This window comes from Balaenoptera borealis, assembly GCF_965194805.1.
Source record: "Balaenoptera borealis genome assembly, chromosome: 18".
NCBI classification, from domain to species: Eukaryota; Metazoa; Chordata; class Mammalia; order Artiodactyla; family Balaenopteridae; genus Balaenoptera; species Balaenoptera borealis.
In genome coordinates, this window is record NC_138877.1 from 39,968,213 (window position 1) to 39,995,480 (window position 27,268).

The following is a 27,268-nucleotide window of genomic DNA, read 5'->3' on the forward strand; positions in this document are numbered from 1 at the left end:
TCCTCAAAAGTGGGAAAGACAGATATCTGCAGGATACAGATACCACGTAGCACGCAGAGAACTTCCGGGTAATGTGGCGACGAAGGGTTGAGACAGGCAGGCTCATTCCCCTTCTCCGGCACTCCTGAATCGAACACGCTAACAGGGTTGCACGGGCGCTAAAGTAGTTACTGATTAATATTGAGATAAATATTCTTCAAATGTTCCAATTTTTGTTCATGGGTGCATCCTGCATATCTGGAAGAAAAATAAACCTTTGCTTTAAACAATTAATAGACGAACTTTGGCATTACTTAGCAGATATTACATTATTCTACTGAATTATTTTCTCTCCTTTTTTTCTTTTCTTGAGAGCATGATAGTTTACTGTGCAAAAGAAGAGTATGAATTCCTCTACCTACACTGACAAATACATTCTCTTTAAGTCTATTTTACTTTTGGCATTTGAATTAAGGACATGAATATTTGTTTATTTCATTTTACAAATGTATTAAGAAGCTTGCAAGTGCAGGCTTTGTACTGATGCTAGAAATCTAGTAGTGAACAAAGTTGACATGCAATGGAAGTTATCAGCATGCACATTAGTTATTTAAATAAACTCTCTATATTAATGAACTACAGAACTGATCAATTTGGCATTACTTTATTTTTTATCAATTGAATATTTGAAATTGAGGCTTGTCCATTATCAATAAAAATTTGTTAGAATGCATCAACTCAAGGAAAGATAAGATATTATCACCTGTTTACATGGGGAGCTGAAGACTCAAGTTTTCCAGCTAGACTTTCCTCCAAAGGAACACCTTAAATATAATCCAACGGAAAATTACAATTCATTTTCCAGAAATTTACTTTATGGCTGATTGCAAAAGAGTGAAATTAGTAGTGGACAATCCATGGAGAAGAATTGCAAATGAGAGGAGACATAAGAGAGAAGGTGAGATGGAGCATAAAACAGGTCAATACTTGATTTATGGATTTTTTAAATGTAGGCAAGTGTACAGACAGGGAAGAAATGGCCACAGCAAGTGGCAAGCCTTGTAACTCAACCAGACTCTGTCCAGTGGCAGAGAACAAGGGACAGAAATTCAGATCTAGAGACATCCATTGAAATAGAGTCATTATGGGGAGAATAGGGCAGATGGCAGATGCTGAATTCCATGAATAAAATACAGTGCCATGGAGATAGAGACAGAGACAAGAGAGGTAAAGTATAGTTGAACTAAGCAGACTATAGGTCACAATAGCATTCTGGAAAGTGAATGAGTGAGTGTGTGTGTGTATGTGTGTGTATTGTGGGAAGGGTCCCAAAGACAGGGCTAAGATATTAGAGGATTCAGGCAGGAAATTGTTCAGCATTAGGCTGCATTTGGTTGCAGGTAACAAATGTGCAGATCTGTAGCTATTCGTAAACCTTTATGGTATCTAGACTTCAGTTAGCTTCAGCTAATTTAAGATTATGGCTGATCTCTAGGGGTGAAGTGATTTCTTAAAAAATAAGAGCAAAGTGGTGAGAGATAACAAATGGTTTAATCCCATTCCTTAAGAAATATAACAAGTGGTGCATTTATAGGCAAATCTGTAACATGTATATTTTCAGAAAAAATAAATTATTCTGGTCTGTAAAAAGAAATTTTGCCTTCAGAAAATACAGGTTGACACACCTTATAACTACCTGGAAATAGTCCTGTTTATCAGCAAAGGGTAACTAAATCAGTTCACTGTTTTTAAGTTTTCAAAATTTAAATACATAGGAAAAAGTGTTTGAAAAAGGAGAACATAGTACAACTAGAATCCATTAAAATGAAATGATGGCAAAATTTGTATTTTTAACTGTACAGAAACTTTGTGTTTTACAAAATAGATCAGCTGAGAATATAACCATTGAATTGTAGTTATGGCTTTCTCACAGCTACAAAGACAGTTAACAATGACAGAGGTTGGGCAAAAAGGGAAACAGGAAAGGTCAACTTCCTCTTCAAAACTTCAAGAACTTAAGTAGTGGTTCAAGAGTTCCATTAGTGGTAATTCCAGTATTGTGTATTAAATAAAATGAAATGTAAATATTATAGGAAAAGTATAGCAAATACAGTACATCTTCTGTAGTATATTATGACATTTTTATTTCATTTGTGCATTTGGATATGGGTGCCCAATCACAATATGTATTTCTTATTGTGGGTTGGAATGAAAAAAAGTTAGATATTAACTGGTGTAGAAATGGAAATGGGGAAAGGCTCTATCCCTTTGTATAAATTCTCCTTCAGGTTATATCTTATGATATTTTTTTATATTCAGGTGTTTTATGAATGTTGCTTTTTATCTGATTTCACCTGCATAAAACATTGGGAAATAAATATGGGAAACAAGATTAAAAAAAAAAAATGTGTACCTCTCTAGAGATGATTCTGCCAAATAAAATATCCTTCTAAGATTTTAACCTTCTAAAACTTCAACTTACAGACATTGTGCAAAAAGTTAAAACCTAATCAACATCTTGATATTATCAACCAGCACTAATGTTATTTATTGGTTTTCAGTTAATCATGTCACTTAACCTTAAAATTCCTGACACATATAAACACTCCATCATTACAATTTTAAAACAGCTTTAAAAGAAGAACTCAAATGAGTTAGACTTTTTCTTTATCTGTTTCAGGCAATGAAGGACTCTGCTGTGTCTCGATGCAAAATTTGAAATTTCCCTCATTTGAATTGTCCCAACTTCAAAGCATTTGAAATATAAATCCATCTTCTTTTGGCAGACTCAATATCAAAAAGTTATCAAGGGAACAAAGCCCACCTTCAGCTTAATAAAATGATACTTTTTTACAAAAGATATTTCCATTATCTACAGCTAAACTAAACTCTATAGACAATCACTACAATACTGAATTAAATTACCCTATTTACAAAAAATTGTCAGAAAGTAAGAAATATTAAACACTCCAAAGAGACATAAAATCAGAAGACTCAACTCATAGTTAACAATGCAGCCCATAAAACTGTCAAATGAAACCACAAAAGCTGTTGAAATGATAGAAGAGAGATTGACAATTTCAATTTCTGTTCTAGCTTTCACAAATGAAAGTATCATTACACATACTTCATTCATTTGGGGTCTTGGTTTCCTGCTTAGAAAAAATAACTGAAAATTCACATAATGTCTACCTGCAATCTGGATAAAGGGATCTACTCAAAAAATTAATATTTTTATTTCTATATTAAATATTATCATTAGTTTACATTTAGGAAATGATTTTATTTTCTTGAGCCAGGCTGTTGAATTCATAACCCAATGATTGTATAATGTTGGACAAATAAATTCTCTCAGCCTAGGTTTTCTCATCTATAAAATGGAATGATAGCTCTGCTTCATAAGGTTGCTGTGAGGATTCAATATATTAGATGTAAAACACTTAATATAGTGTCTGGCTAGGAAAAGTTCAATAGTGATTTGCTATTATTATTATTATTAGCTTCACATTCTGACTTCCTAGTGAAATTGTGAGAATTAATGAGGTAACACACTTGAGCATTGTTTCATTAGGTAAAAAGTGTTATGTAAATACTAGAATCCATGAAAGCATGCACCACACTTTGCTACATTTATAAACACTCTTATAGGAAGACTGTAGAACAATATTAATGATAACAATAACATTTATTCATAATTCTAAAGATTAAGCTTACTCATATATGTTCTGATACATAGAAACTTTGGGGGGAAATATACAAAGAAAAGTGTTTCCCCTATATTTGCTTCCTCTTTACTTCTTTTGAACTTACTTTAAGACCACAGCTACAACTACAGAAAGGCTTTCCTAAACAGAAATACTTTTTTCCCTGACAGAGTAGACAAAAATTCCATGTACTGCATCTCGTCATCTGCCATACTGGGAAGAGGGAGCCCTCTCACCCTCCCGGTGCCAGACAAAGCCCCAACCAGACACCCATGTCTCGTTTGTTGGTTTTGTCTTATTCTGATCTTCCTACTCTCTCCCTGACAGAAACTATAGGGTCCCAGTGGAAAACAGGTCATGGAATGTTTAAGCATTGTAACCCCTGCAGGACAAGGGAACCGAAAGAGAGAGTGTGGTAGAGTGAATAGAGCATAATCTCACCAGTGTTGAGCCTGGGTAAAGGCCTTGTCTAGGACATTTAAAGGGGTCCTGTAAAGTCTCCTCCAAATCTGAAATTTTGTATTTTAATAAAGTAGCTATAGATCTGAATTCTAACCTACTATGTCACTGTGATTGTGTAAAGTGTACAACAGCTTCGTTATGACTTTGTTAAATTAACACTTGTGTAGAGCACAAGGTGTGAATGGAGAGCCATAATTCAACAACAGATCAGAAAAGAACTGAAATAGAGTTTATTACTCACGTGCCAAGAGGGACCACACAGGGAGGTCAAGGCAGAGTGAAGACAGAGAGAGAGAGAAAGACAGGACCTGGGGTATATGCCTTCATTAATGTCCATGGGTGGAGTGTTTGGGGTTCCCAGGCTAAGGCCAGGTAGGTCAATTCAAAACCAAAAGATCAGAGTTTTGGTAAGCTCCCAGGGTCTTATCTAAGGGACACACAAAAGGAAGGTCCTGGGAAGGCCCAGTGGGAGAGACTATTGATGACAAGAGCTGTTGGGGAAGTCATAACAAGAATGTACATTTGTGGGCTTCCTTGGTGGAGCAGTGGTTGAGAATCTGCCTGCCAATGCAGGGGACACGGGTTCGGGTCCTGGTCTGGAAAGATCCCACATGCCGTGGAGCAACTAGACCCGTGAGCCACAACTACTGAGCCTGCACGTCTGGTGCCTGTGCTCTGCAACAAGAGAGGCCGCAACAGTGAGAGGCCCGCGCACCACGATGAAGAGTGGTCACCACTTGCCGCAACTAAAGAAAGCCCTCGCACAGAAACGAAGACCCAGCACAGCAAAAATAAATAAATAAATAAATAAATAAATAATTTAAAACTTAAAAAAAAAAAAAGAATGTACATTTGCTTGTGACTCTGTGAGCTCTTATCTAGGCCACGCCCTTGAATGAGGGGGCTACTGCTGTAATAGGGCAGAACATATCTGACTCTATATTAGATCTTTACTTATCTTTTACTTTAATCTTTGTATTCCATTGCTTTTGCTACAAGTTAAGAATGTCATCTATAGCCTGAAATATACAGGATAGCCCATTTCCAAGCCTCAGACCTTTAGAGGTATAACACTTTTCCATTCATATAGAAATAAATCGTTGCAGAACAGAGAATAACATTTGTCTTGTTGGAGGTTTATAGGAATATCATGACCTGACCTACCTGGACAGCTGCAAGAACAACGGATTCTGATAACAAGAAGTTTGCAACAACCAACCACACCACCTCCTCTTTTAGTATAAAAGAAGCCTGAATTCTAAACTCAGGTAGGATGGTTTTTCAGGACACTAGTCTACCACCTCCTCAGTCTGCTGGCTTTCTGAATAAAGTTGTTATTCCTTGTCCCAACAACTCATCTCTTGATTTATTGGCCTGTCATGCAGTGCAAGCAATACAAGCTTGGACTCGGTAACAGTGTCAGTTGAAGACCAAACAAAATGGATACCAAGGTAGTAATACCATGGAGTAGCTTAGCTAAACGTTTGACCTTTTTAAATGCGTATTTTCCTATTTAATATCACAGAAACTCCATGACATTGATCATCTTCACTCTAGAGGCACGTACATATCAGTGGAGATTCAGAAAGGTTGACTAAGTTGTGAATGGTGGATAGCAAGTTAGAGTTTGAATGTATTTCTTTCAAATTCAGAGCTTGTGCTTTTCTAGTATGTCACACTACCTCTTAATATATGCTCATTCAATGAATGTAAAATGTGTTATATTTCCCCAGTGATAACCAGTACAGTTTTGCATATGAAATTTCTCTTAATAATTAGGAGAGCTAAATGAACTCTATGAAGTTAACAAATATTTACTAACTGACAATGTGGCAGGTACTATATAATGCAACAGGGTACAACAGTAAACAAGACACAGGCATCCAGTCTTACGGAGTTTATGGTCAAGGGGAAGACGCATAATTTAAAAGAAGTATAAAAGACGTTCAATTATTACTGTTTTGTCTTTTTTTGTAAGGTACCAGGATTTAAGTGTTACTATATACCAACTATTGTGTTGGATGCTTTTATATATTATTTCATTTAATCCCTATATGTAACTTAAGTATTCTTTTCCTTGTTTTACAGATGAGGAAACATACATAATTAGTACATTCTTGTGCCAATTTATTCTCTTTCCAGCAGTGGATAAAAATGGTCTCTTTCATCAAATCCCTACAATACTGTGCAGTTTCCTTAAACAAATTCTAATTTAATAGATTAAAATATTGAACCTCATTGTTTGCAATTTTACTTTTACTTCTAATAAGGTTGGAAATTTGTTGGTATATCAGCAAAGATTTATTAGGCAGCTATTATTAACCAAGTACTGTATGTGACCCACAGGATAAAAAGATAAAATGATTATTTTCAAAGATTAGAAAGATTTAAAGAAAAAAAGAGTTTATAAGAATCATAGGTGAAAAGAAACAGACATATTTTCTTCATGGTTTAGTATCACACTCTTGGTCACAGGGTTACAGTTGATGAATCTCAACAAGAAGGACAAAGGACATTCTGGATCATTGTTGTTGTTGTTATTGTTATTGTTATTGTTTTTATAAGGGTTCTAGCTTAATAAAATTAACTATTATTTTAATATTTGAATACGGGTTTCTGCTCAGCTTTTTCCATCTACCATATTCCATTGGCTTGAAATTTTATATAGGTCCCAATTTAAAAGCTAAGAATGGCTTGCATGGTGTTGATCCTGACTATATATAGATTTAACAGCTATAATATATCTGAACAAAGAATTGATCCTGAGGACATAGAGGTATTAATGTCTATAATTTATCTGAACAAAGAATTGCTAATTTGAATATAAAATTTATTTTAATGCACTTCCAGAATATGTCTACTGTTTGCCACAATGTAGATCAACTATCTTATATTTGTAATGTTTCTTAAAGGCTATTAGTTACTCCTGAAAAATCAGATTGAAACTAACACCACATTTCTGGTGGCTTGGCTTTCATTCCATTTTCTTTCAGCCAAATCATACTGGCTTCCACCCTCTCACTGGACTGCTAGTGCCCTAAGCTAGGATTATCACAGTATGCAAGTCAGATGCAATGATAAAGGCACCTAATATTCATTGCACCCATATAGCATATATATTTTTCATACAGCTCCCTCTTTGTTTGGAAAATCTCCTATTTTACTCTATCTCATTGGTTTTTCTTGTTTGTTTTTAAACTGTACAAACTATCAGAGTTGAAGCTACATCTATATGTAGACGATATCAAGCTACATCTAAGCTACATCTATTAAGCTATTTGTTTGTGAGAGTTGCTTTTTATATTCATTGAAGACTTATGTGACAGTGGCTTAAGCCATAGGACATTGAGTCCGCACTTACTGGGAAATCTCAAGGTTGGTGGTTGCTGGGCTCGTACATAAACTTAATATGCTCAGAGTTCTGAGTTAGCATCTTGATGATCCTCTTGGCCTTCTTATTATCATAACAAGACAGCTACATCCAATCAAGGCATTTTTATTAAAGAAAAAAAAAAAAACAAGATGTCCTCGCAGTTCCCCAGAAGACTTTCCTTTCTGTGTCATTGGCTAGAACTTTGTTACATATACATTCCTATACCAGACTAGCCTCACCTTCAGTGAGATTAAAGAAAACCTGTTCTATTCATGAACAAAATCAGGCCATGCAATAAGGAAAAAGTTCGGAAATAATTTTTGTATACAAATCCAGGTGTATCTGAGAAAAAATGTTTTAAAACCACAGTGACTGATTACATCTAATCAATCCTTAAATCACTTTAAAAACAGAAGAAGAAAAGAGAAATTCATTGTGATTGAATTTGGTTCAGGGCCGAATATTATAAAATTTGAATAAGTAAGTCTATCACAGATAATGCACATTAGACACATATCCTAAAACAAATATTGAATCATATTTTATATGCACTCCAATTTAATTTAATTAATACTCTATAGAATCATGGTTTGATTCTATTGTGCAGCAAAGAGTTCAGATTTATCAATCTAGTTCAGCTTCAGTAATATAAAGGACCATATGTGCAGTCGGATTAACATAAATATTATGAGAACATATTTCTGTAAAAAAAGAGAAGTTCTTGTACCCAGAATTGTCAAGAAGACACTCAGCTTGTTTGAACTTATGAAAATAAAAGTTAAGTTTGTTGAGAGGTAGAAAGTCTCCCTTTAGAAAACTGAACATATGGCAACTAAGAAGCACAACATGCAGAGAAAATAACAGGAAGGTTGGTCTAGATTTTGAAAATTTATAATTACCTGCTATTTTTAGGATATTCTTATGGCTATAACTAGCACAATAATTTAAAACAAAAGAAGAAAAATAGACTTCAAAAATTTTTACCTCATTCTGTTGTTTTTTTTAGTAAAAATAAAATGTTAATATTTAAAATTAATGTCAAAGCATACTTTATTTATGCAGACTTCATTTCTTTTTTTAAATTTTAGTTTTTATTGAAGTATAGTTGATTTAAAATGTTGTGCCAATCTGCTGTACAGCAAAGTGACTCAGTTATACACATGTATATTTCTATTTTTTTAATATTCTTTTCCATTATGGTTTAGCCCAGGAGATTAGAATAGTTCCCTATGCTATACAGTAGGACCTTGTTATTTATCCATTCTAAATGTAATAGCTTGCATCTACCAACCCCAAATGCTTAGTCCATCCCTCTCCCTCCCCACTCCGCCTTGACAACAAGTCTGAACTCTATGTCTGTGAGTCTATTTCTGTTTTGAAGATAGATTTCTTTGTGCCATATTTTAGATTCCACATATAAGTGATAGCATATGGTATTTGTCTTTCTTTTTCTGACTTACTTCACTTAGTATGAGAATCTCTAGTTGCATCCATGTTGCTACAAATGACATTATTTTGTACTTTTTTATGGCTGAGTAATATTCCATTGTATATATGTACCACATCTTCTTTACCCATTCATCTGTCAATGGACATTTAGGTTGTTTCCATGTCTTGGCTATTGTGAATAGTGCTGCTATGAACATAGGAGTGCATGTGTCTTTTTGAATTATAGTTTTGTTCAGGTATATGCCCAGGAGTGGGATTGCTGGATCATATGGTAATTCTATTTTTAGTTTTCTGAGGAACATCCATACTGTTTTCGATAGTGGCTGTATCAACTAACATTCCCACCAGCAGTGTAGGAGGTTTCCCTTTTCTCCACACTCTCTCCAGCATTTGTTATTTGTAGACTTTTTAATGATGGCCATTCTGACCTGTGTGAGGTGATACTTCATTGTAGTTTTGATTTTCATTTCTATAATAATTAGTGATGTTGAGCATATTTTCATGTGCATATCTGTATGTCTTCTTTGGAGAAATGTCTATTAAGATCTTCTGCCCATCTTTTGATTGAGTTGGTTGTTTTTTTGTTGTTGAGTTGTATGAGCTGTTTGTATATTTTGGAGATTAAGCCCTTGTCTGTCGCATGATTTGCAAATATTTTCTCCCATTTCATATGTTGTCTTTTCAGGGTTTTTTGTGTTTGTTTTTTTAACTTGATTTTATGGTTTCCGTTGCTGTCCAAAAGCTTGTAAGTTTGATTAGGTCCCATTTGTTATTTTTCTTTTTATTTATATTGCCTTGGGAGACTGACCTAAGAAAACATTGGTACAATTAAAGTCAGAGAATGTTTTGCCTATGCCACCTTCTAGGAGTTTTATGGTGTCATGACTTAGGTTTATGTCTTTAAGCCATTTTGAGTTTATTTTTGTGCATGGTTTGAGGGTGTGATCTAACTTCATTGATTTACATGCAGCTGTCCAACTTTCCCAACACAACTTGCTGAAGAGACTATCTTTTTCCTATTTTATATTTTTGTCTTCTTTGTCAAAGATTAATTGACCGTAGGTGTTTGGGTTTATTTCTGGGTTCTCTATTCTGTTCCATTGATCCGTATGTCTATTTTTGTACCGATACCACACTGTTTTGATTCCTGTAGCTTTGTAGTATTGTCTGAAGTCTGGGAGAGTTATGCCTCCTGCTTTGTTTTTTTCCCTAAGGATTGCTTTGGCAATTCTGGGTCTTCTATTGTTCCATATAAATTTTTGGATTATTTGTTTGAGAGCTGTGAAAAATGTCATGGGTAATTTGATTTGCATTAAATCTGTAGATTGCTTTGGGTAGCATTGCCATTTTAACAATATTACTTCTTCTAATCTAAGGCCATAGGATATTTTTCCACTTCTTTGAATTCTCTTTAATTTTCTTTATTACATAGTTCTCAGCAGTCTTTCACCTCCTTGGTCAGGTTTATTCCTAGGTATTTTATTTTATTTTTTTTTTGATATGCTTTTAAAAGTTATTATTTTTTATTATCTTTTAAAATTCCCTTTCTGATATTTCATGATTAGTGTAAAGAAATGCAACCAATTTCTGAATGGTAATCTTGTATCCTGCTACTTTGCTGAATTCATTTATTAGATCTAGTAGTTTTTGTGTGGAGTCCTTAGGGTTTTCTATATATAGTATCATGTCATCTGCATATAGTGACAATTGTACCTCTTCCTTTCCAATTTGAATACTTTTTATTTCTTTTTCCTGTCTGATTGCTGTGGCTAGGACTTCCAATACTATGTTGAATAGAAGTGCTTAGAGTGGCATCCCTGTCTTGTTCCAGATTTTAGAGGGAAGGCTTTCAGCTTTTCACCATTGAGTATCATATTGGATGTGGGTTTGTCATAAATGGCTTTTATTATGTTGAGATATGTTCCCTCTATACCCACTTTGGTAAGAGTTTTTGTCATGAATGGATGTTGAATTTTGTCAAATGTTTTTTCTGCATCTATTGAGATGATCGTGTGGTTTTTAAGTTTTGTTTATGTGGTGTATTACATGATTGATTTGCGTATGTTGCACTATCTTGCAAGCTTCATTTCTTAATTTCAATTTAATGAATATGACATATGAAATCTAAGATAACTAATAAAATGCAGAATTATTCTCAGATGCTTATATAGTTAATATGATTAAGTTGGCAGCTGTACTCTAATAACTTCATATTATTGAACACTTTCTTTTATATACAATAATCTCAATTTGTTTGCCTTCTATTCTTTTGGTTTTATTTTTGGATATTTAAAGCTTTAAGGTGGTCAGTAATTACAGATGAACTTTTCAATGTTTTATATGAAGTTACACATGAAATATAAGATTATATTTTAAAGGAATGGCTGGTGTATAGGTTTCTAGAAGCATTAACTGCAATTAACATTTAAGTAATATCACAGAGATAAGGTATCATATTAATTTTACAAAGAAAATAATTTGCACAAACCAAAGTTAGTGACTATTTTTGATTGGTGTACCAAAATAAGTTTTCTAATAAAAATAAGTCAAAATTACACTTGAATGAAAGTGTGATTAATCAATTAAAATTTTTGGAGAAAGATTTTTCACCTCTAGCATGTGTAAAACAACATTAAGAAAAATGTTTTAATAAATATTTCTTGCTGAGAGAGAAAAGCTAAGTCTGTTGTGTAAGTGGTAAGTATATCAAGTCATGCTCCCAAGAATAGTGTTTTAGAATTTTCTAGCATCAGAGCTAATGCTTGGAATTTGCTTTCTTTACTGCCATTCCATATATTTCCTTGCAATGGCTGAAGCTTAACATTGTCCCTCTGCCCACTCCATCTTTACTTCTCATCATGATCTAGGGAGACTTTGGAGAGTGGTCTTTCCCCTTGTCCTCATTAATGTTACTGGCTTGACCTGTCCAGCCCAGCTGGACATCCCTAACTCCCTGCTCTGTTGAATTGTCAAGAAAAATCAGGGTCTGCTGCAGATGGTGCTCTCAATCTAGAAAGTTCCACCAGTGGCAACTCACCATCATTTTATATTTTCCTACAAAACTGAGGTTAAAAAAAAAAGGTGTGGGGAGGGAAGACCTATGTCAAGATGGAAGTGAGTCCTAAGAAAGTGATTGGTCCTATTCTGTCTGTTAAAAAACAAACAAACAAAAAAACTAGTTTAAAATAGAAAGAGCAATTGGTTTACAATCAAGATTGTGTTTTTTGTTGTTGTTGTTTTATTTTTGGCTGCATTGGGTCTTCATTGCTGCACGCAGGCTTTCTCTCTAGTTGCAGCGAGGGGGGGATACTCTTTGTTGTGGTGCCTGCATTTCTCATTGCGGTGGCTTCTCTTGTTGCAGAGCATGGGATCTAGGTGTGCGGGATTCAGTAGTTGTGGTGCGTAGGCTCAGTAGTTGTGGCTCACGGGCTTAGTTGCTCCATGGCACGTGGAGTGTTCCCGGGCCAGGGATCGAATCCATGTCCCCTGCATGGGCAGGGGCAGGCAGATTCTTAAACACTGCACCACCAGGGAAGTCCAAGACTGTGTTTTGATCCATGTTGTGTCAATAAGCTTTGAAAGCAAGTGACTGTGGAATAGACAGTAATGTGCTACCCAAGCACTGAGGATTAGGAAAAATAATTAAGAGGATTTTGAGGCAAGTTTGCCTGAGAAAAATGATCCAGATTTCTAACATTCAATACCCAAGCAAACTTTTGGAATACGTCATTTTTAAGAGTGCATGAATGCTTGTTTATGTAGATTGGTTGACTCTATACTATGCACATAAATCCAGTGCTTACACTTCTAAAGTTCTTCAGCCAAAACAGTTTCTCTTCCTCTAATACCAAAATAACATAGCCCAAGCTCCCAGTCCTATCTGATTACAAAAAATATGTGTCTTTCATAGATTTACCTTCCTTACTATTTCTGAGGGTTCCCAAGGAACAATTCTTTAGTACAGCAGATTGATCCTGTTTGACTCTTGTCATGTCTTCATGCGGTGTCCTTCCAGGATTCTCCTTGTCTTGTCTTGCTATTGTTTCTCCAAATACTACCATTTCTCAGACAAAGAAGTGATTCTATACCATTCCTTCACAACACAGTTTGTAGCATGTAATACAACTTTGCTGAAATTTGGTTATAATACCAAGAACTATAATGAAGGAAGGGATACCTAAAAAATGGACACCAGATAATATAGTCTTAGAATCTAGCAGTCTTTTCACTTCTAGCACCATCTGTTTCCTTGAAACGTTTTGCCTATGGTCAAGTTCTATCCTCATTCTTGGAGGCAAATTCCCACTGTCTCTTTTGTGAGTGGGGTGGAGGAGGGAGGGGAAAGGAAGCAAATAAGGAGAGGATGGATAGATATTACAGTTATTTCCTTCAGCTCTAACTGAGCCCTAATGACTTCTTAATACCTCCATGTGATTTACCTTCATTGAGACTTCATCACTGGTTCAAGATTGCCTCAAACCTGCATGTGTCTCTGTTGCTCTCATGTCAACCTGACCAGAATAAAGGGAGAGTATTTCCCAACACAATTCCAACATCCAATCTGATATTCCAAAACTGTTTATAAATCCCATATTCGCCATTTCATCAGCTTCAGTAATTTTAAAATCCAGATTCATTCCACTTTAAGCAATAGGAGGAACTCAGCAAATTTAAAATAGCATTTTATCTCCACTCCATAAACATTACTGCTTCTATACATTGGAGCATTGAGTAAGTGCAAATTACTGTCTCTTCTGGAATATATTTTAGTATTCCAAATAAAATGCATCTTTTAGGAATGACTGATAACTCATAATTCAGTATTTAATGCATAAAACTTTGAACAACTGTATCTGAGTATAGTTTTTTCATATTCACAGACCAACCATTTTATTTTATAGTGCCATTAAGGAATTGAAGCATAATTCTTGAGGAGTTCATATTTGAATTTGAAAATTTGAAATGTTTTTGAATTATTTATACTGTACTACAAAGTTGAAGAAGAAGAAATCAAAAACGAACTTTGAGCAGAAGGGTTTTTAATAACTTGAGCTTGGAATAAACTAATCCAATGTCTGCTTTACTGTCATGTTAAAAAAAAAAGTTCCAACAGAATAATTACACTTATAAGAAACAGACTTAACTTTGTGTCTTCATTTTCTGCTTTGGTTTATAGATCTTTATTTTCCACCCTTACATTATCCTATACACCTCCCATGAACATATTTATCATGTTACAAAGTGTTACAGAACATCTAGTTGGAAGAAATGATACTTAAAGATCATTTAATCAAACCCATATCTGAGGTATATGTCTTTTTAAAATTCTAACAAATAGTCATATTTATAGCTTGCTACTTCTAGGCAGAAGAGTTTTATTACATATTTCACATTATACATTCTTTAAATGCTTACTATAAGTTCTGCATGAGATGTTTATTCCACAGGGTTACTGAATCAATCTCTGCCTTCAAATAGTTCCCAGCTAGTTGGAGTGGTGAACAAATAGGCTGGCAATTAGAATTTAAGGTGATAATGTTTAGACAAGGAAGGCACTAAAAGAACGCATAGGAGCGGCACCAGGGCAAGGGGAGAGACAACTGGTTTCTCTATAGCACTGCCCACTAAAGGAGTGATCACTTTTACTTTTGCCTTCTTGTGTCAGCTACACCCTAGCAAAGGCAGTAAAGTTTAAATCAGCTCCTATCAAAAAAAGCAGGTCTATTTTTTCCCCAGACAGAAAAGAAGAAAAAAAGGAGTAAAGAAAAAAAACCTAAAACAGAAACACATAGTATATTAGAAAAGAAGAAAGCAGAAGAGTCCTCTTAGATTCATTTAATAATACCTTTAATACTTCAATAATACCTGTAATACCTCTATAACATGCACTTGGATTGTCTTCCAAGTTCTCTGGATGGTACCAATGTACACGTGCCAGGCCTCAAAACATGTCACTTTGTAGAGGATCCTACAATTAGATGGTAGTCATGAATTGATTCCATAAACATTTATTGAACCCCTACTATGTCAAAGGCTCAGTGAACACAATGGTGAATAACAAAGACATAATATTTGTTCTCAGGGAGTTTAGGGTCTAATGACAGATACTGACAAGTAAATAGATGATGAAAATACAGTGTGCTATGATAGGGCAATCATCTGGTTACTTGGGAGCAGTTGGAAAAGTCTAAAGGAAGTCATATTTTAAATTCCAAGCTCAAAGCACCTATACCCCATTTAAAAAAAAAAAAAAAAAAAAAAAAGAGTAACAAGGGGTCTTAGCTGCTCTAAGAGAGAAAACAGAAAGAAAGAATGTATCAGCAGAGCAGAGAACGCTCAGAAAGGCCCAGAAGCAAAAAAGGGCACAGGGTTTTCAAGGAACTTAAAGGAGTTCAATTTAGCTGGATCATCAAGCAATCCATGTTTTGGGGGAGCTTGAGAAGAGGACAGTCAAGTGATCAGAGGACAGAGCATGCTGGAGTCTGCAGGCTATTTTAGGACATATGGACTTTTAGACTGAGAGTAATAGGGAAATATTGGACAGTTTTAACCCAGAGTGATACGATCAGATTTCATTTTAGACATAATACACTCATTCCTCATGGAGAATAGATTTTCAGGACTTCAAGTCAAGGAGCAAGTAAGTATATGTTAGAGCTTACTAGCCCCACCACGGTGCCTGTATAAGATCTAATTAAAGCAATGCCCCAAATTTGCTCAGCACCCATTAACTCCTCAGTTCCCTCAGTGGCTTTAGTGGTTTAGTGGAAAGGGTCCCCACACTACCCCTCACATCTTAGCATGATCTGCTGTCCTGGCCTCTCCCTGTGAGGTCTGTTCTGGCACACCTCCATCCTACCAGCTATAGCAGGACCTGCAGCGGCTGTGGTGCCCAGACACACACGAGCTATGGTTCTTTCTTTACTTCTAGATTCAGACATAACACGGAAGCATGAGTTGGCCTTTACATATTGAGAAAATTTGGGCAGGAGAATTTGGAGAACTTAGCTGGAGAAATTTTGTTGTAGTGGTTAGACTGTGGGGTATTGATGTATTGGTACACTTTCAAGAAGATCGTGAAATGGATAAAGCAGATGAGGCAGAAGATGAAGTAAGTGCTAGGAAGGTTTTCTATTTGTTTACTCTTCTTTTGTTTTAAATTAGAGAGACTCAAGCATTTTAAAATGTTATGAAAAGGCATAAGCTTATGACCAGGTTAAAAAAAATTAGAGGTTGAATTTACAGAAAACAGAAGAGAGAATTTCTGACCAGTTAGCAAACATGCTACCCTGTGGTCCCCTGATTTATTTGTTTGTTTTAAGACCACAATCTTTCTAGAGAGAAATTTCCCATAGCATTATGGATTTCAGGCTTCCCTTGAGAATTTGGAAGATTTGGCAACCGTTGGACCCACTATTCTGTATGGAAATGGCTGTGGTGGCCAAATAGCTGCCACTCTCTTCCAAACGAAGAAAATACAATTTCTGTCTCTCATTTCTCCATACTAAACTAGCTTCTGTAAGTGTTTGAATTTGTGTAGGCTGAACTATGAAATAACAGTATAATAATCATAGAATAAGCCTGAAAGAGTTGAAAGATACAGATTCAGAAAAGTTGAAGAATTTTAAAAGAAGTGAAGAAAGAAGAGAAGTAAAGAGACATAGTCAAGTTTCTACCAATTTTAGTAGTTGAGATAATTCTTGACTAATGGCATCTCTGCTCCCTGGAGTTAGGGCAAAGTTTTCTCTAAGAGTAGAGGGAAGTTCATTGATTATAACACGTAGTATTAGGAGCAGGGATAAAGAGAACTGCACTTTTGATATTCTGTGTAATTAATATATTTTAAATATTTTGTGATTAGAAAAGGTGTTGAATAAACTATTACTACTACTACTATTACTACTAACAATAATAAATGCATTTATGGAGCACTTATGGTATTTCAAGCACCATTCTAAGCTCTATAAATGAATTACCCCATTCAATATTCACAATAAGTCTATGAAGTGAATATTATTCTCTTGATTTTACTTCATTAAAAGATGATTGTGTCAATTATATGTGCCAGGTTTATTCTGCAAAATGGAAGTTTCTTAGTTTGATGAGATTCAGTACCATCATCTCCCTTAAATTTTTCTAAGTAGAATTTATAAGCTAAATCTCCTTATCCTTATTTCATTATTAATTTTAATAAATATTGAAATATTATAAGGAACTTCACCACCACTAAATACTGTTGAAGGCAAGTATTTCATTTTGTACCATTTAAGTTTAACTTAATTCATGAGCCCCTAGAATGCATGACTGAAGCGATCTTTTCTCTAGTGGTATTTCATCTGCACTAGATAGTTGAAAGCCATCCTACTGGGAAGTGGGTATTTGTGCTACTTGAACTTCTTTACTTAGAATTCTAGCATTATATAAACAATATCAAATTAATACAAAGAATAACAATACGAGCTATTAGTAATACTATAAATAATATACAACTGTCTATGTAACTATATACCTTTATATCTGTATCTATATCTATCTATCTAATATTTATCTATAAGTGATAAAACATGCAAAGATTCCCAGGTTAACATTTTTAAAGGAAGTGACCATAAATGTTTTCTTTCTCAAGAAGTTTAATATTGTTGGTTTTCTCATACTGATTACTGTGTGTATGTAGACAGATATTTCCTATACACCCGTTGTTCAATTATTTACATCAGCAATTATGTCATGACAAATAATTAAAGATCAAAATATAAAAGAGAAATGAAAAGTTACCCTATGCAAATGGCTCAATAGAGCAGTGGATTATTGAATGATATTGTGATATTATTAAACTATTTGAATATTTATATTTAATATAATGCCATTTGTTATCACACTGTATTATAAAAAGAGTACACTGTAAAATTGTGAACTACAGGGAGATGACATTTAAAACCTACGGTCAGCCTTTCCTGGAGGAAAGGGAAGACTAATGAAGTACTACTACTTGGTATGACCTTGGCATTATAAGTAATTTATTTTCATATCTATAATCTGAGATTCTTGTTTGTCAAATTAAGAAGTACTTCTCCATTTGGACAATAAACCAAACTGTAGATGTAAGAGCAGTTGACTGAAATTGGTGATGCAGTAAGAGTGGGTATTTATGCTCTGAAGCTTAACATATAGCTTTCTCCATGGTGCTCGGGGAGTCCATTCTCCTCTCTGTTCGAGAACATAGCTCCCTTTGATGTCAATGGGAACTGCATTTCCTTGACGAGAAGAAAATAAGCTTGCTAAAGTTAATTGTCAGACTGATTTTGGTCTCATTTTAATGCCCTGTGGCAATGGAAGCCTGATGTGTGGCTCACTTTGTTCTTTACCTGATTTCTAAGTAGGGAACAGAAGGCAAGTGCTATGTGTAAAAAGGTGTGAGCTGTCAATAGATACATCTGGGGCATATGAAAAGAATTCAGCACTTTTATCTAGCAGAGGGGACGTTAGCCCGATTTCCCAGGAGCACTGTTTAGGCTCTAGTCTCTCTAAACTTGTGTGCCATTTTAGACTGCATTATTTTGCCCCAAGGCTGAAAAGCACAATTTCTACACATTTAATAAATAAAATATTTAAGCCAACATATAAATATATCATCCAGTGGGTAAACCAAATTCTAAATGGAAGGGAGATATTCATTTCAGAACAAGTTAATAAATTATTTTATTGCTCTTGTTTAGAAAAAATAGCAATTTATCATTCAGTCCCAGAGTCAAAAAATGCTTGGATCTTTCATAAGGAGGTAGCATGGCTTAGTGGGTAAAAGCGCATATTCTATGGTCAGACCAGGAGACTGGCACTGCTGCTTGCTTGCTGTACCATCTAGAGTAGATTCATTTGAACTCCCTGTATCTCAGTTTCCTCACCTGTAAAAATGTAATATAAACCTAAAAAACAATACCTAGAAAACAAAGTATATGAGAAAATTAAATGATAATGTACATCCTTAGAACTGTGCTAAGCACAGAGTAAGTGCTATATAAGTGCAATTATAATTATTGATGGATAAAATAAACAAACTTCATTGAATAATAATTATATGCTGTAGAAAAAACAAAGGACAGCAAGTATGTTTCTCACATATTTAAATTTTAGTCTGGCAACTGTGTAACTAGATAGATTTTCCTAGGAAATTATATTCTGTGTCATGATGTGTATGCCAGGGTTCTCTGGCAGTTACTCTGAAGATCTCTGGGTTCTGAGTAAAGCCCCCACTGCTGTTTGGGACAATCACAACCAAAGGTAAGTAAAACCTGAATTTTAAAAATATTGTTCATCAGTTGTCATATTATGGAACTTAACTAAAGGACATCTAACCCATATATACTGGGCAGGAAAGATTTTAACAATCTTTTGTAACCTTGGCCACATCCAGAGACAGTGGTCCTTTAGATCCTGAACTGAATTTTATGATGGATGCTTTAAACAAGGGGAGAATGAGGGCATATTACTGAAGCTGATATGTTTTGTTTTATAGCGATTTGGTCCTCTTGGCTGTAGCAGCCTAGGAAATTATTTTCTTCTTTTGAAATGCTAAATTTTCCTAAGGGAAGCAGTCCCTTTTATAGTGTAGAGAGGAGAGTTAGATGGTGATGGGGAACTCGGTGATGTGAGTGGTCTGGGGACCAGCACAGATGATATTCTTATGATGTTTTCCAAACAGTGGAAAAGGATTACTTTAGTGATGTATAAACATTGAAAAATATTATTAAAAGTGAAGGAGAAAAGTATATTTTACATAGAATTTCATATAGTTTATATAGTGATATTCATGATTTACTTAAACTATGATTTAAAAATGTTAAACATTGAAGAAATAAGCCTGTTCAAAATTATTATTTCTAATGGTCCATTTGTCATCAGACTTTGGAGAAAATAAAAAAGAGAGAATGTTATCCACAAAAAAATGTAAAATATATTTTATTTATTTCACTGATAAATGGAGTGCTTTTTTGCTTATCTTGCTTTCATTCCCTGTAATCTTAGAGACAAATATATGACCCAATCCTGGAAAGTATGCAGAACTGGTGACATGAATTTATATAAACATAGACACACATAATCCCTTTGCCTCAATTTTCTGTCTTTTATTTTTGTAATTTTTCTGTTATTTTTATTTTTCTTTGATGTATGGATTTTTTTGGGAAAAAAAGCAATTTAAAACTTATTTCTGGTAGAAATGAGATGTGCTTTTAAAATGATAGCTGCTACCATCTTAGCCTTTTCCGTAAGTCCAATGGCCATAAAAAGCCTCTTCTTGGTGGGGTGAACAGTGCTGGGGTGGACCATGTACAGAGAATGCATCAGGGCACAAGAGAGGCTTGGTAAGAACTTCAAGTCATGAAGTGTCAAAGAGGAAATAATACCTGTAAAAGCAGGGACCACATACCACAGTCAATGGAGTGTGCACACTTTCAGGAGTACAGAAGGGAAAATGGGTTCCATGAAAAAACAATCGCTGGATAAAAATGAAAATTATTTGCTTCCTAAGAAGTTTCTTCCAAACCAGCAAGTTCCTGGAAACATAGTAATTTTGTACTTGAAACATATTGAAAACTGTCTGGAGTTCCCCTAGGGGAAAATAGACAAATTCCAGTAAGTAGAGAGAAGGGAATAGAAGAGTTAAAAATATGGAGAGTGGAGTGTTTCAGTTTTTTGCAAATAATGCATTTTGCTACCATTTCCTAATCGTGTAACCTAAACGGGTTCTAGTTTATATTTACTGAGGACCTTGTTATCAATGATTGATTGTGTTAGAGTTCCAAGGTCAATATTATTTTTTTGAGTATCATTATTCAGGATTATGTCGATGATGCCAAACTAATGGTGAATTTGGAGGTGAAAAAAAAAAGTTCTTGGTAGAAGAACCACAAAGATAATATACCATAGTTAATAATAATAACATAATAATAATATATGTTTGAAGATTGCTAAGAGAGTAAATCTTAAAAGTTCTCATAAGGAGAAAAAAATTGTACTCGTGGGTGGTGATGACTATTAACTAGTTTTATTGTGGTGATCATTTTGCAGTATATACCAATATTGAATCATTATGTTGTACACCTGAAACTAATACAATGTGATATGCAAGTTATATCAAAATAAATGTTTTTTAAAAAGAACTACAAAGATCCAGAAAATACAGGGATTGAGTTTAAATAGTACTGTAATAGTATCTGAAAAATTACTGTAGTTGAGCATATTTGCAAATATGTGGACTTTATAATATTTGACATTGAATGAGTTCAATAATAATTGTGTTGTATGTACTCTAATAAGAACACAACCATAGAACTTTAAAAAGAAAATTTTAGGGTAAAAAATGAAAAACTTAATTTAAAAAGAGCTTTTCATTATAAAGCTTCAAGAACGATGTGGTATGTTAGGATAACAAAAATGTGGGCAGAACTCAATTCATTTTGTGGTGCACTATTTAAGAAGTCTAAGAAATAAGAAAATAAAATTCATTTTTTAAGTAGAAAATACAAACCTTATTTAATATTTTAAAATGGATAATGGTGGCATCACGATAATAGAAAATTGGTATCTTTGGAATACTCATTAATATAAATGAAAACTGAGTGAACTAAATGTGAATGAAATATTATTATGATAGTCATGCTTTAAATACTGTATGTCTTACAGAAGTATTTTATTACTATGAGATTAATTTCATATTTTTTCAACAATGGAAAACCTGGGTGATGTGTACTAAAATTTAGATTGGTAGTTGTGATAAGGGGAGAACAGTATATAGAGAAATCATTATGTGATCACTATGCCTTTAAGAACACTGGGAGAATTTGAAAGCGATCTCTTTCTAAAGAACCAATGAAGGAGCTTCCTTTAGGGAGAGAAGATCAGCTCTACTTAAAACAAAGCAGAACAATGAAGCGTTTTTAGACTCCTAACACCACGCCTCCTTTTCATAGTTTGGTTTGCCCTCTTACAAAGTAACACCCTGGAATCCACATTAGAATTGAAACTGACAAGGCATCCCTTTCATCCCTGGCTTCCAAAACTCCTCACTAATAATAATTAGCCATTCCTGGCTTCTATTCAAGAGAGTTTAATAAATACTAGAACGGCTTCTAGGCCTCAGCTGTATTTCTTACTTTAGCTAAGGAATGATGGGGCGGGGGGAGGGAACACCACTCTATGCTGAATGAGATTTGCTGAATAGCATCAGTGCAGCAAAATGACTACTCAGTTGTCTGTTAATGAATATCCATTATTTAAATATATAATTTATGTTAGTGTATGTGTAGAAATGTTCATTCAAACAGGTCATATTTAGCTTAATAAGTTTATTTCTATATCTACCTTAGAAAATGTGTGGCATATAGCACTGTAGCATTTGATAATCACTTTAAAAGTCATTATTTTTATACATTTCATATGTGTGCTTTCCTAGGAAATGTAACTGCCTTTGATTTCCAGGTAAATGTGATTTATAACATTCAATGTCTACACAATAAAACAATGTGGGTGATATTTAAGATCAGTTATCATGAATGTATTATTTACTTAATGACTAAATACTTCAGTTTGGTTTGTAATGTTACTTATTTTAATTTTTACAGAACATATAACTGAATGCCTTGATAAGAGTAGATGTTGTCATTTATTAGAAGAAATATGGTGGAATGGGGAGCTTCTTTTCCAAACTTCTGGTTTGGAGGAAGGCATTTGTATTCCACTCTTTCAGGGAAAGAAAAAGTAGGAGAATAATATTTTATTTTCTCTCACCTTTCGCTCCGCTCTTCAAGGCAGAAAGGAATGACATCTGACTGGTAAAAAATGGAGAGAGGGACTGAGCAGGCATGGATTTTTGTTTTCAAGAGTGGCCTGGGGCTTCCCTAGTGGCGCAGTGGTTGAGAATCTGCCTGCCAATGCCGGGCACATGGGTTCGAGCCCTGGTCTGGGAAGATCCCACATGCCGCAGAGCGGCTGGGCCCGTGAGCCACAACTGCTGAGCCTGCGCGTCTGGAGCCTGTGCTCCGCAACAAGAGAGGCCGCAACAGTGAGAGGCCCGCGCACCGCGATGAAGAGTGGCCCCCGCTTGACGCAACTGGAGAAAGCCCTCGCACAGAAACGAAGACCCAACACAGCCAAAAATAAATAAATAAATAAATAAATAAATAAATAAATAAATAAATAAATAAATAAATTAAAAAAAAAAAAAAAAAGAGTGGCCTGTTTCCAGGATTCATTCACTCTCTGTGTCCTAGGGCAGGCTCTGCCCCTGTGAAGGAAAGGAGGGTGGTGCCTCAGACTACTGGATAAATCTGGCTTATTCAGAGGTGAGGGGTTAGGGTGTCACATACAGCCACTGGTCCAAGCAAATATCTTTACCTCCATGTCACTATCTCCTGAGTCTTATTTTACAACTCTTCAAAAAGCTGTGGAGAAAGAGTCAGACCTGTTTACTTACCCTAAAACTCTGATCCAGTTGCTCCGTGGTGAATATAAATACATGGCATATGTGTGAGTGTGTCTTATTATCCTTTGCAGTTTCTGAGCCTATTTTCCTAACCTGAAATAAATATAGAGGAAGTTTTGGCCCTTGTTTCAAGGCCTCAATCCCTGAATAGTCCTCTTCTGCCAGCAATGAAATGTTTGAGAGTTTGTTTCATGAAATCTTATTAAAGGATACTAAGAGTGAAGAAGATAACCTCACTAAATAACCAGTGTTACCTGCCCAGTTTCTGACTTGGGATTTCACTTTGATGAAACTTGCATGAATCTTGACTAGAAAGTGAACTTTCTCCATGAATTTCCCAAGAAAATGATTTCATAGATCATTAGGGGAATTTAACTCTAACTTGGAAACTTATTTTCAGAACGTAGGTATTATTAAACCCCTAACAAATTTTCTTTGATTTCTAATTAAAAGTTAACCTTTATTAACATATACTTATCTAACAATTAGAGTAAAAATCATCACTTTGGATTTTGACCACGAATTAACACACTACAGTCAGGAATTCAGAACATTTATTGCAAGAGCTGAATAATTGTAAATAACGTAGAACTGGCAAAGCAGTAACAAGGATAATTGTTTAGATATTTATTGTGTCAAAGTCATCAAACACCCCTCACAAACCGACAAATATGTACTGCAATAAGCAATGCACTCCTACCCATTATTTTCCATTATACTGTGGAAAAATGTGAATTGCTATTTACAAAGTAATTTTATTTTTGGTAAGAACAAATTATCTATCAGATTAGCAAACCATTTTTTAATTTTTTTTTTTTTTACTTTTAAACTGATGTTGAACGGTGGCATTAAGATAACTTTCACTTCTTTCAATAAAGACATTTTGTTGCATGCTATTTATTTGTTTAAATCATCTGTCATGCCTTAACAAAAACCTCCTAAGAATGCTCGAATTTGGATTTGTTTGCACGTGCAACTGAGATCTTATTAACATTAGCTGTCACTCTGTTGGTTTGACCTAAGTGACAAGATGCTGGTACCTGCCGGCATTGACCAACTATGATAACAAACAGTTAAACAGCAATAATTAGAGATCTATCCCTTAATTTCTCCCAACTAGCCTACCTGGAGAATGTCCTGTTACATCATGAAGGCACAACACATTAAATAGTTTGTGGCTATGGTCTAACACTTGTGTTACAACAACATTATTGTATATGAGGATCAATACAAACTGCCATTTCAACAAAGTTGTAGACACACATTTGCCCAATTGAAACTATTTTTGAATAGTAATTTTTCTTCAATATATGCTAATTTAATACATTAGTTTTGCATGAGTGACAAGCACAGGATATATTACTTTCTGAAGCATAACACTTTCCCATTACTATCTCACTTAATGCTACTAAATAAGTGATTTTGCTTTTGCCTACTTTGAAAATAAGGATGTCAAGAAGATAGGTTCTGAATTTCCAAGCTTTTGCAGAAGTCCTTTTTTTTATATAAAGTTTTCATTTGTTATCTTTATTTCTTATAGAATTCCAGCATCATAAGCTATCATAAAAGAAGCGAGATTCCAGAACCTTTATTTTCACTACAAGTATCTGAGATCTTTTGAACAACGTGTGTCAAGACAGACTCAGAAACACTTCACTAAAAGAAACAACAAAAATAGCAACAAAGAGGCAAACGAAAAAAGAAAAGAAGCAACCATAAAACACAGAATTATGCTACAACGTTTTTTAGGTGAATGGTATAAGTACACAAAAGTTGTTAATAATAGCTTGCTTCTATTTACAAATACTTTAACACTGATTGACTTACAAGTGTCCACTAATGTTGTTAACAGCACAATAGATTTAATGCTTATCTTTTTAAGTTTCGTTTGAAGTATAATGTCAAGTATAGCAGTCCCAACACAGATCAACGACAAAAAGAGCACAATTTTCTAACTGGATATGTTTGTCAGTCACTCTAATCCATGGAACTTTCTTACTCTCCAAATGCATATTCTATTGTTCATAGCAGCAGTCCAGGGTCAAAATAAAATGCAGTTAAAAAAAAAAAAAAGGATATTCGCACAATGGAGAGGTCTCTGGAGAGTTTAATCAATCCTAGTAAACAAGATCACATGGCTAGTAGAACTATCTTCCCTCTCTAATGTGGTAAAACATTGTATCCTCCATGGTGCTAACACAAAGTTATGGATATCCCTGCTATAAGGGGTATAGTTGTAGAGATCTATTGAATACATAAAGCTCTGACACACACAGTATTAGCATGTCTATTTAGTTTAAAGTTATTAGGTCCCATATAGCCTTTTTCTTTTTAGAGTTGGTGCTCCTTAGGACTCTCAATAGCACCTCCTGCTTGCTTATAAGACTTCAGATTTGCCAGAGGAATGTCTATCATGTGGCTGCCATTGTTGAAATGGCCTTCGGTGGAACCATACTGCTTACGGTCATTGAACTGGTTCCTGTTGCTATCTTCTTTCCAGGCTCTGGTCAGGGTGTGCCCATTCACAAGCTTGTCCTTCTTGACCCATTCTTTCTGGGGTGCAAAGGTTGAGAGAGGTGATTTAGGGTGTTGATATGGACCCAAGCCAGGAGGCATCCAGCAGTTATCAGAGTGACCCAAAACCAAGCACTCTTGAGTGCACATCTCTGTAGCTTCAGCTAATCCTCGGGGGCCCAGAGGCCCATCTGCAGAGGAAAAGAGACAAAATAAGGAAAGAAAGTGATTAGAGTTTTCATTTAAAATTATATCCTTAGAGAAAACGTGCATTGGTGATCTCGTTTGTTCATGAGAATTGTATTAAGGTAAGCAATTCAAAGATATGATTCCCCATCCTTTTAAGAATAACATAGGAGGAATAAAATTCCTTTTACTTGAGGTGAGAATTATCTCTTTTCCTTAAGCCTTCATTTATATCTAGAGATACAGACAGATAGAAAAATAAATAGACATACATGAGTAAATAGATATACCCATGACATATCATTTCTGATGAACTTTTTCCATGACATATGTATTATTACTGATTTATGTCCTACTTCTCCACAAAAAACTCATATTCATGAGAAATAGAGAAAAGTACAAAAATGTTATGTGCAATGTTGAAATATATGCTAACATATCAACTCCCTGAATATAAAAAGTATTACTTGAAATATAACATTAAAAATAAAATGTTTTTCCATATAAACGTGTGTTTTTAGTATAAAATCCCATGAAAATAACTTTGCAACATTTTAAAAAGTTAAATAATCATTTTAAAGAATGTTTTAACTAAAGTATATTACTAAAGATACACCTGGTTGACTGGTTGACATTGTGAAATCCAAGTAAATAAAGGCACCATTTGCATCCAAAGACAACATGTGGTTCCTTCCAAGCTTAACCTATTTTCTTGATTTCTAAGTGCATTAAATAACACAAATTTCACTAACGTGAAAGTCTAGCTAAGTTGCAAATTGGATCACATGGAGTCTAATATTCAAAGGGAAAATAAGTCATCATAGATATTTCTCTTCTATTTTTTTTTTTTTACCAGCAGGCAATCTAAAACATTTTAACCATGATTTTGAAAGTAAACTCTTCTCTGATTATGTAAAGAGGACATCAGTTCTTTACTGATAAACAACAAGTGTCAAATGGTTAAGGAAAAGGTTTTTTTGTTGTCATTGTTTTTTTCCCTTGATTAAACAGTCAAATGATAAGTGGTAGCTTGAAAATTAGGAATTGATTTTACGAATGAGGTTAAGTGGTTAGGCAAGAACGCCTGAGGCATAAAGCATTTTCAAAAATAGAGAGTCGTCA

At 34.7% G+C, this 27,268-nt stretch overlaps 1 protein-coding gene and 1 long non-coding RNA gene across 7 annotated transcripts in view; one reads left to right on the top strand and one right to left on the bottom strand.

Annotated features, from left to right (window-relative positions):
* The window catches only part of LOC309615933, a 182,303-nt gene that overhangs the window by 99,206 nt on the left and 55,829 nt on the right, over positions 1-27,268 (top strand). The window lies entirely within an intron of this gene.
* PCDH9 (protocadherin 9) overlaps positions 19,523-27,268 on the bottom strand; it is a 989,134-nt gene continuing 981,388 nt past the window's right edge. For all 5 annotated transcript variants that reach the window (XM_082365924.1, XM_082365921.1, XM_082365923.1 and 2 more), the window contains one exon: positions 19,523-26,151. In XM_082365924.1, coding sequence (XP_082222050.1) covers positions 25,778-26,151 — 374 coding nt within the window. In that variant the 3' untranslated portion in view covers positions 19,523-25,777. The remainder of the gene's footprint in view (positions 26,152-27,268) is intronic.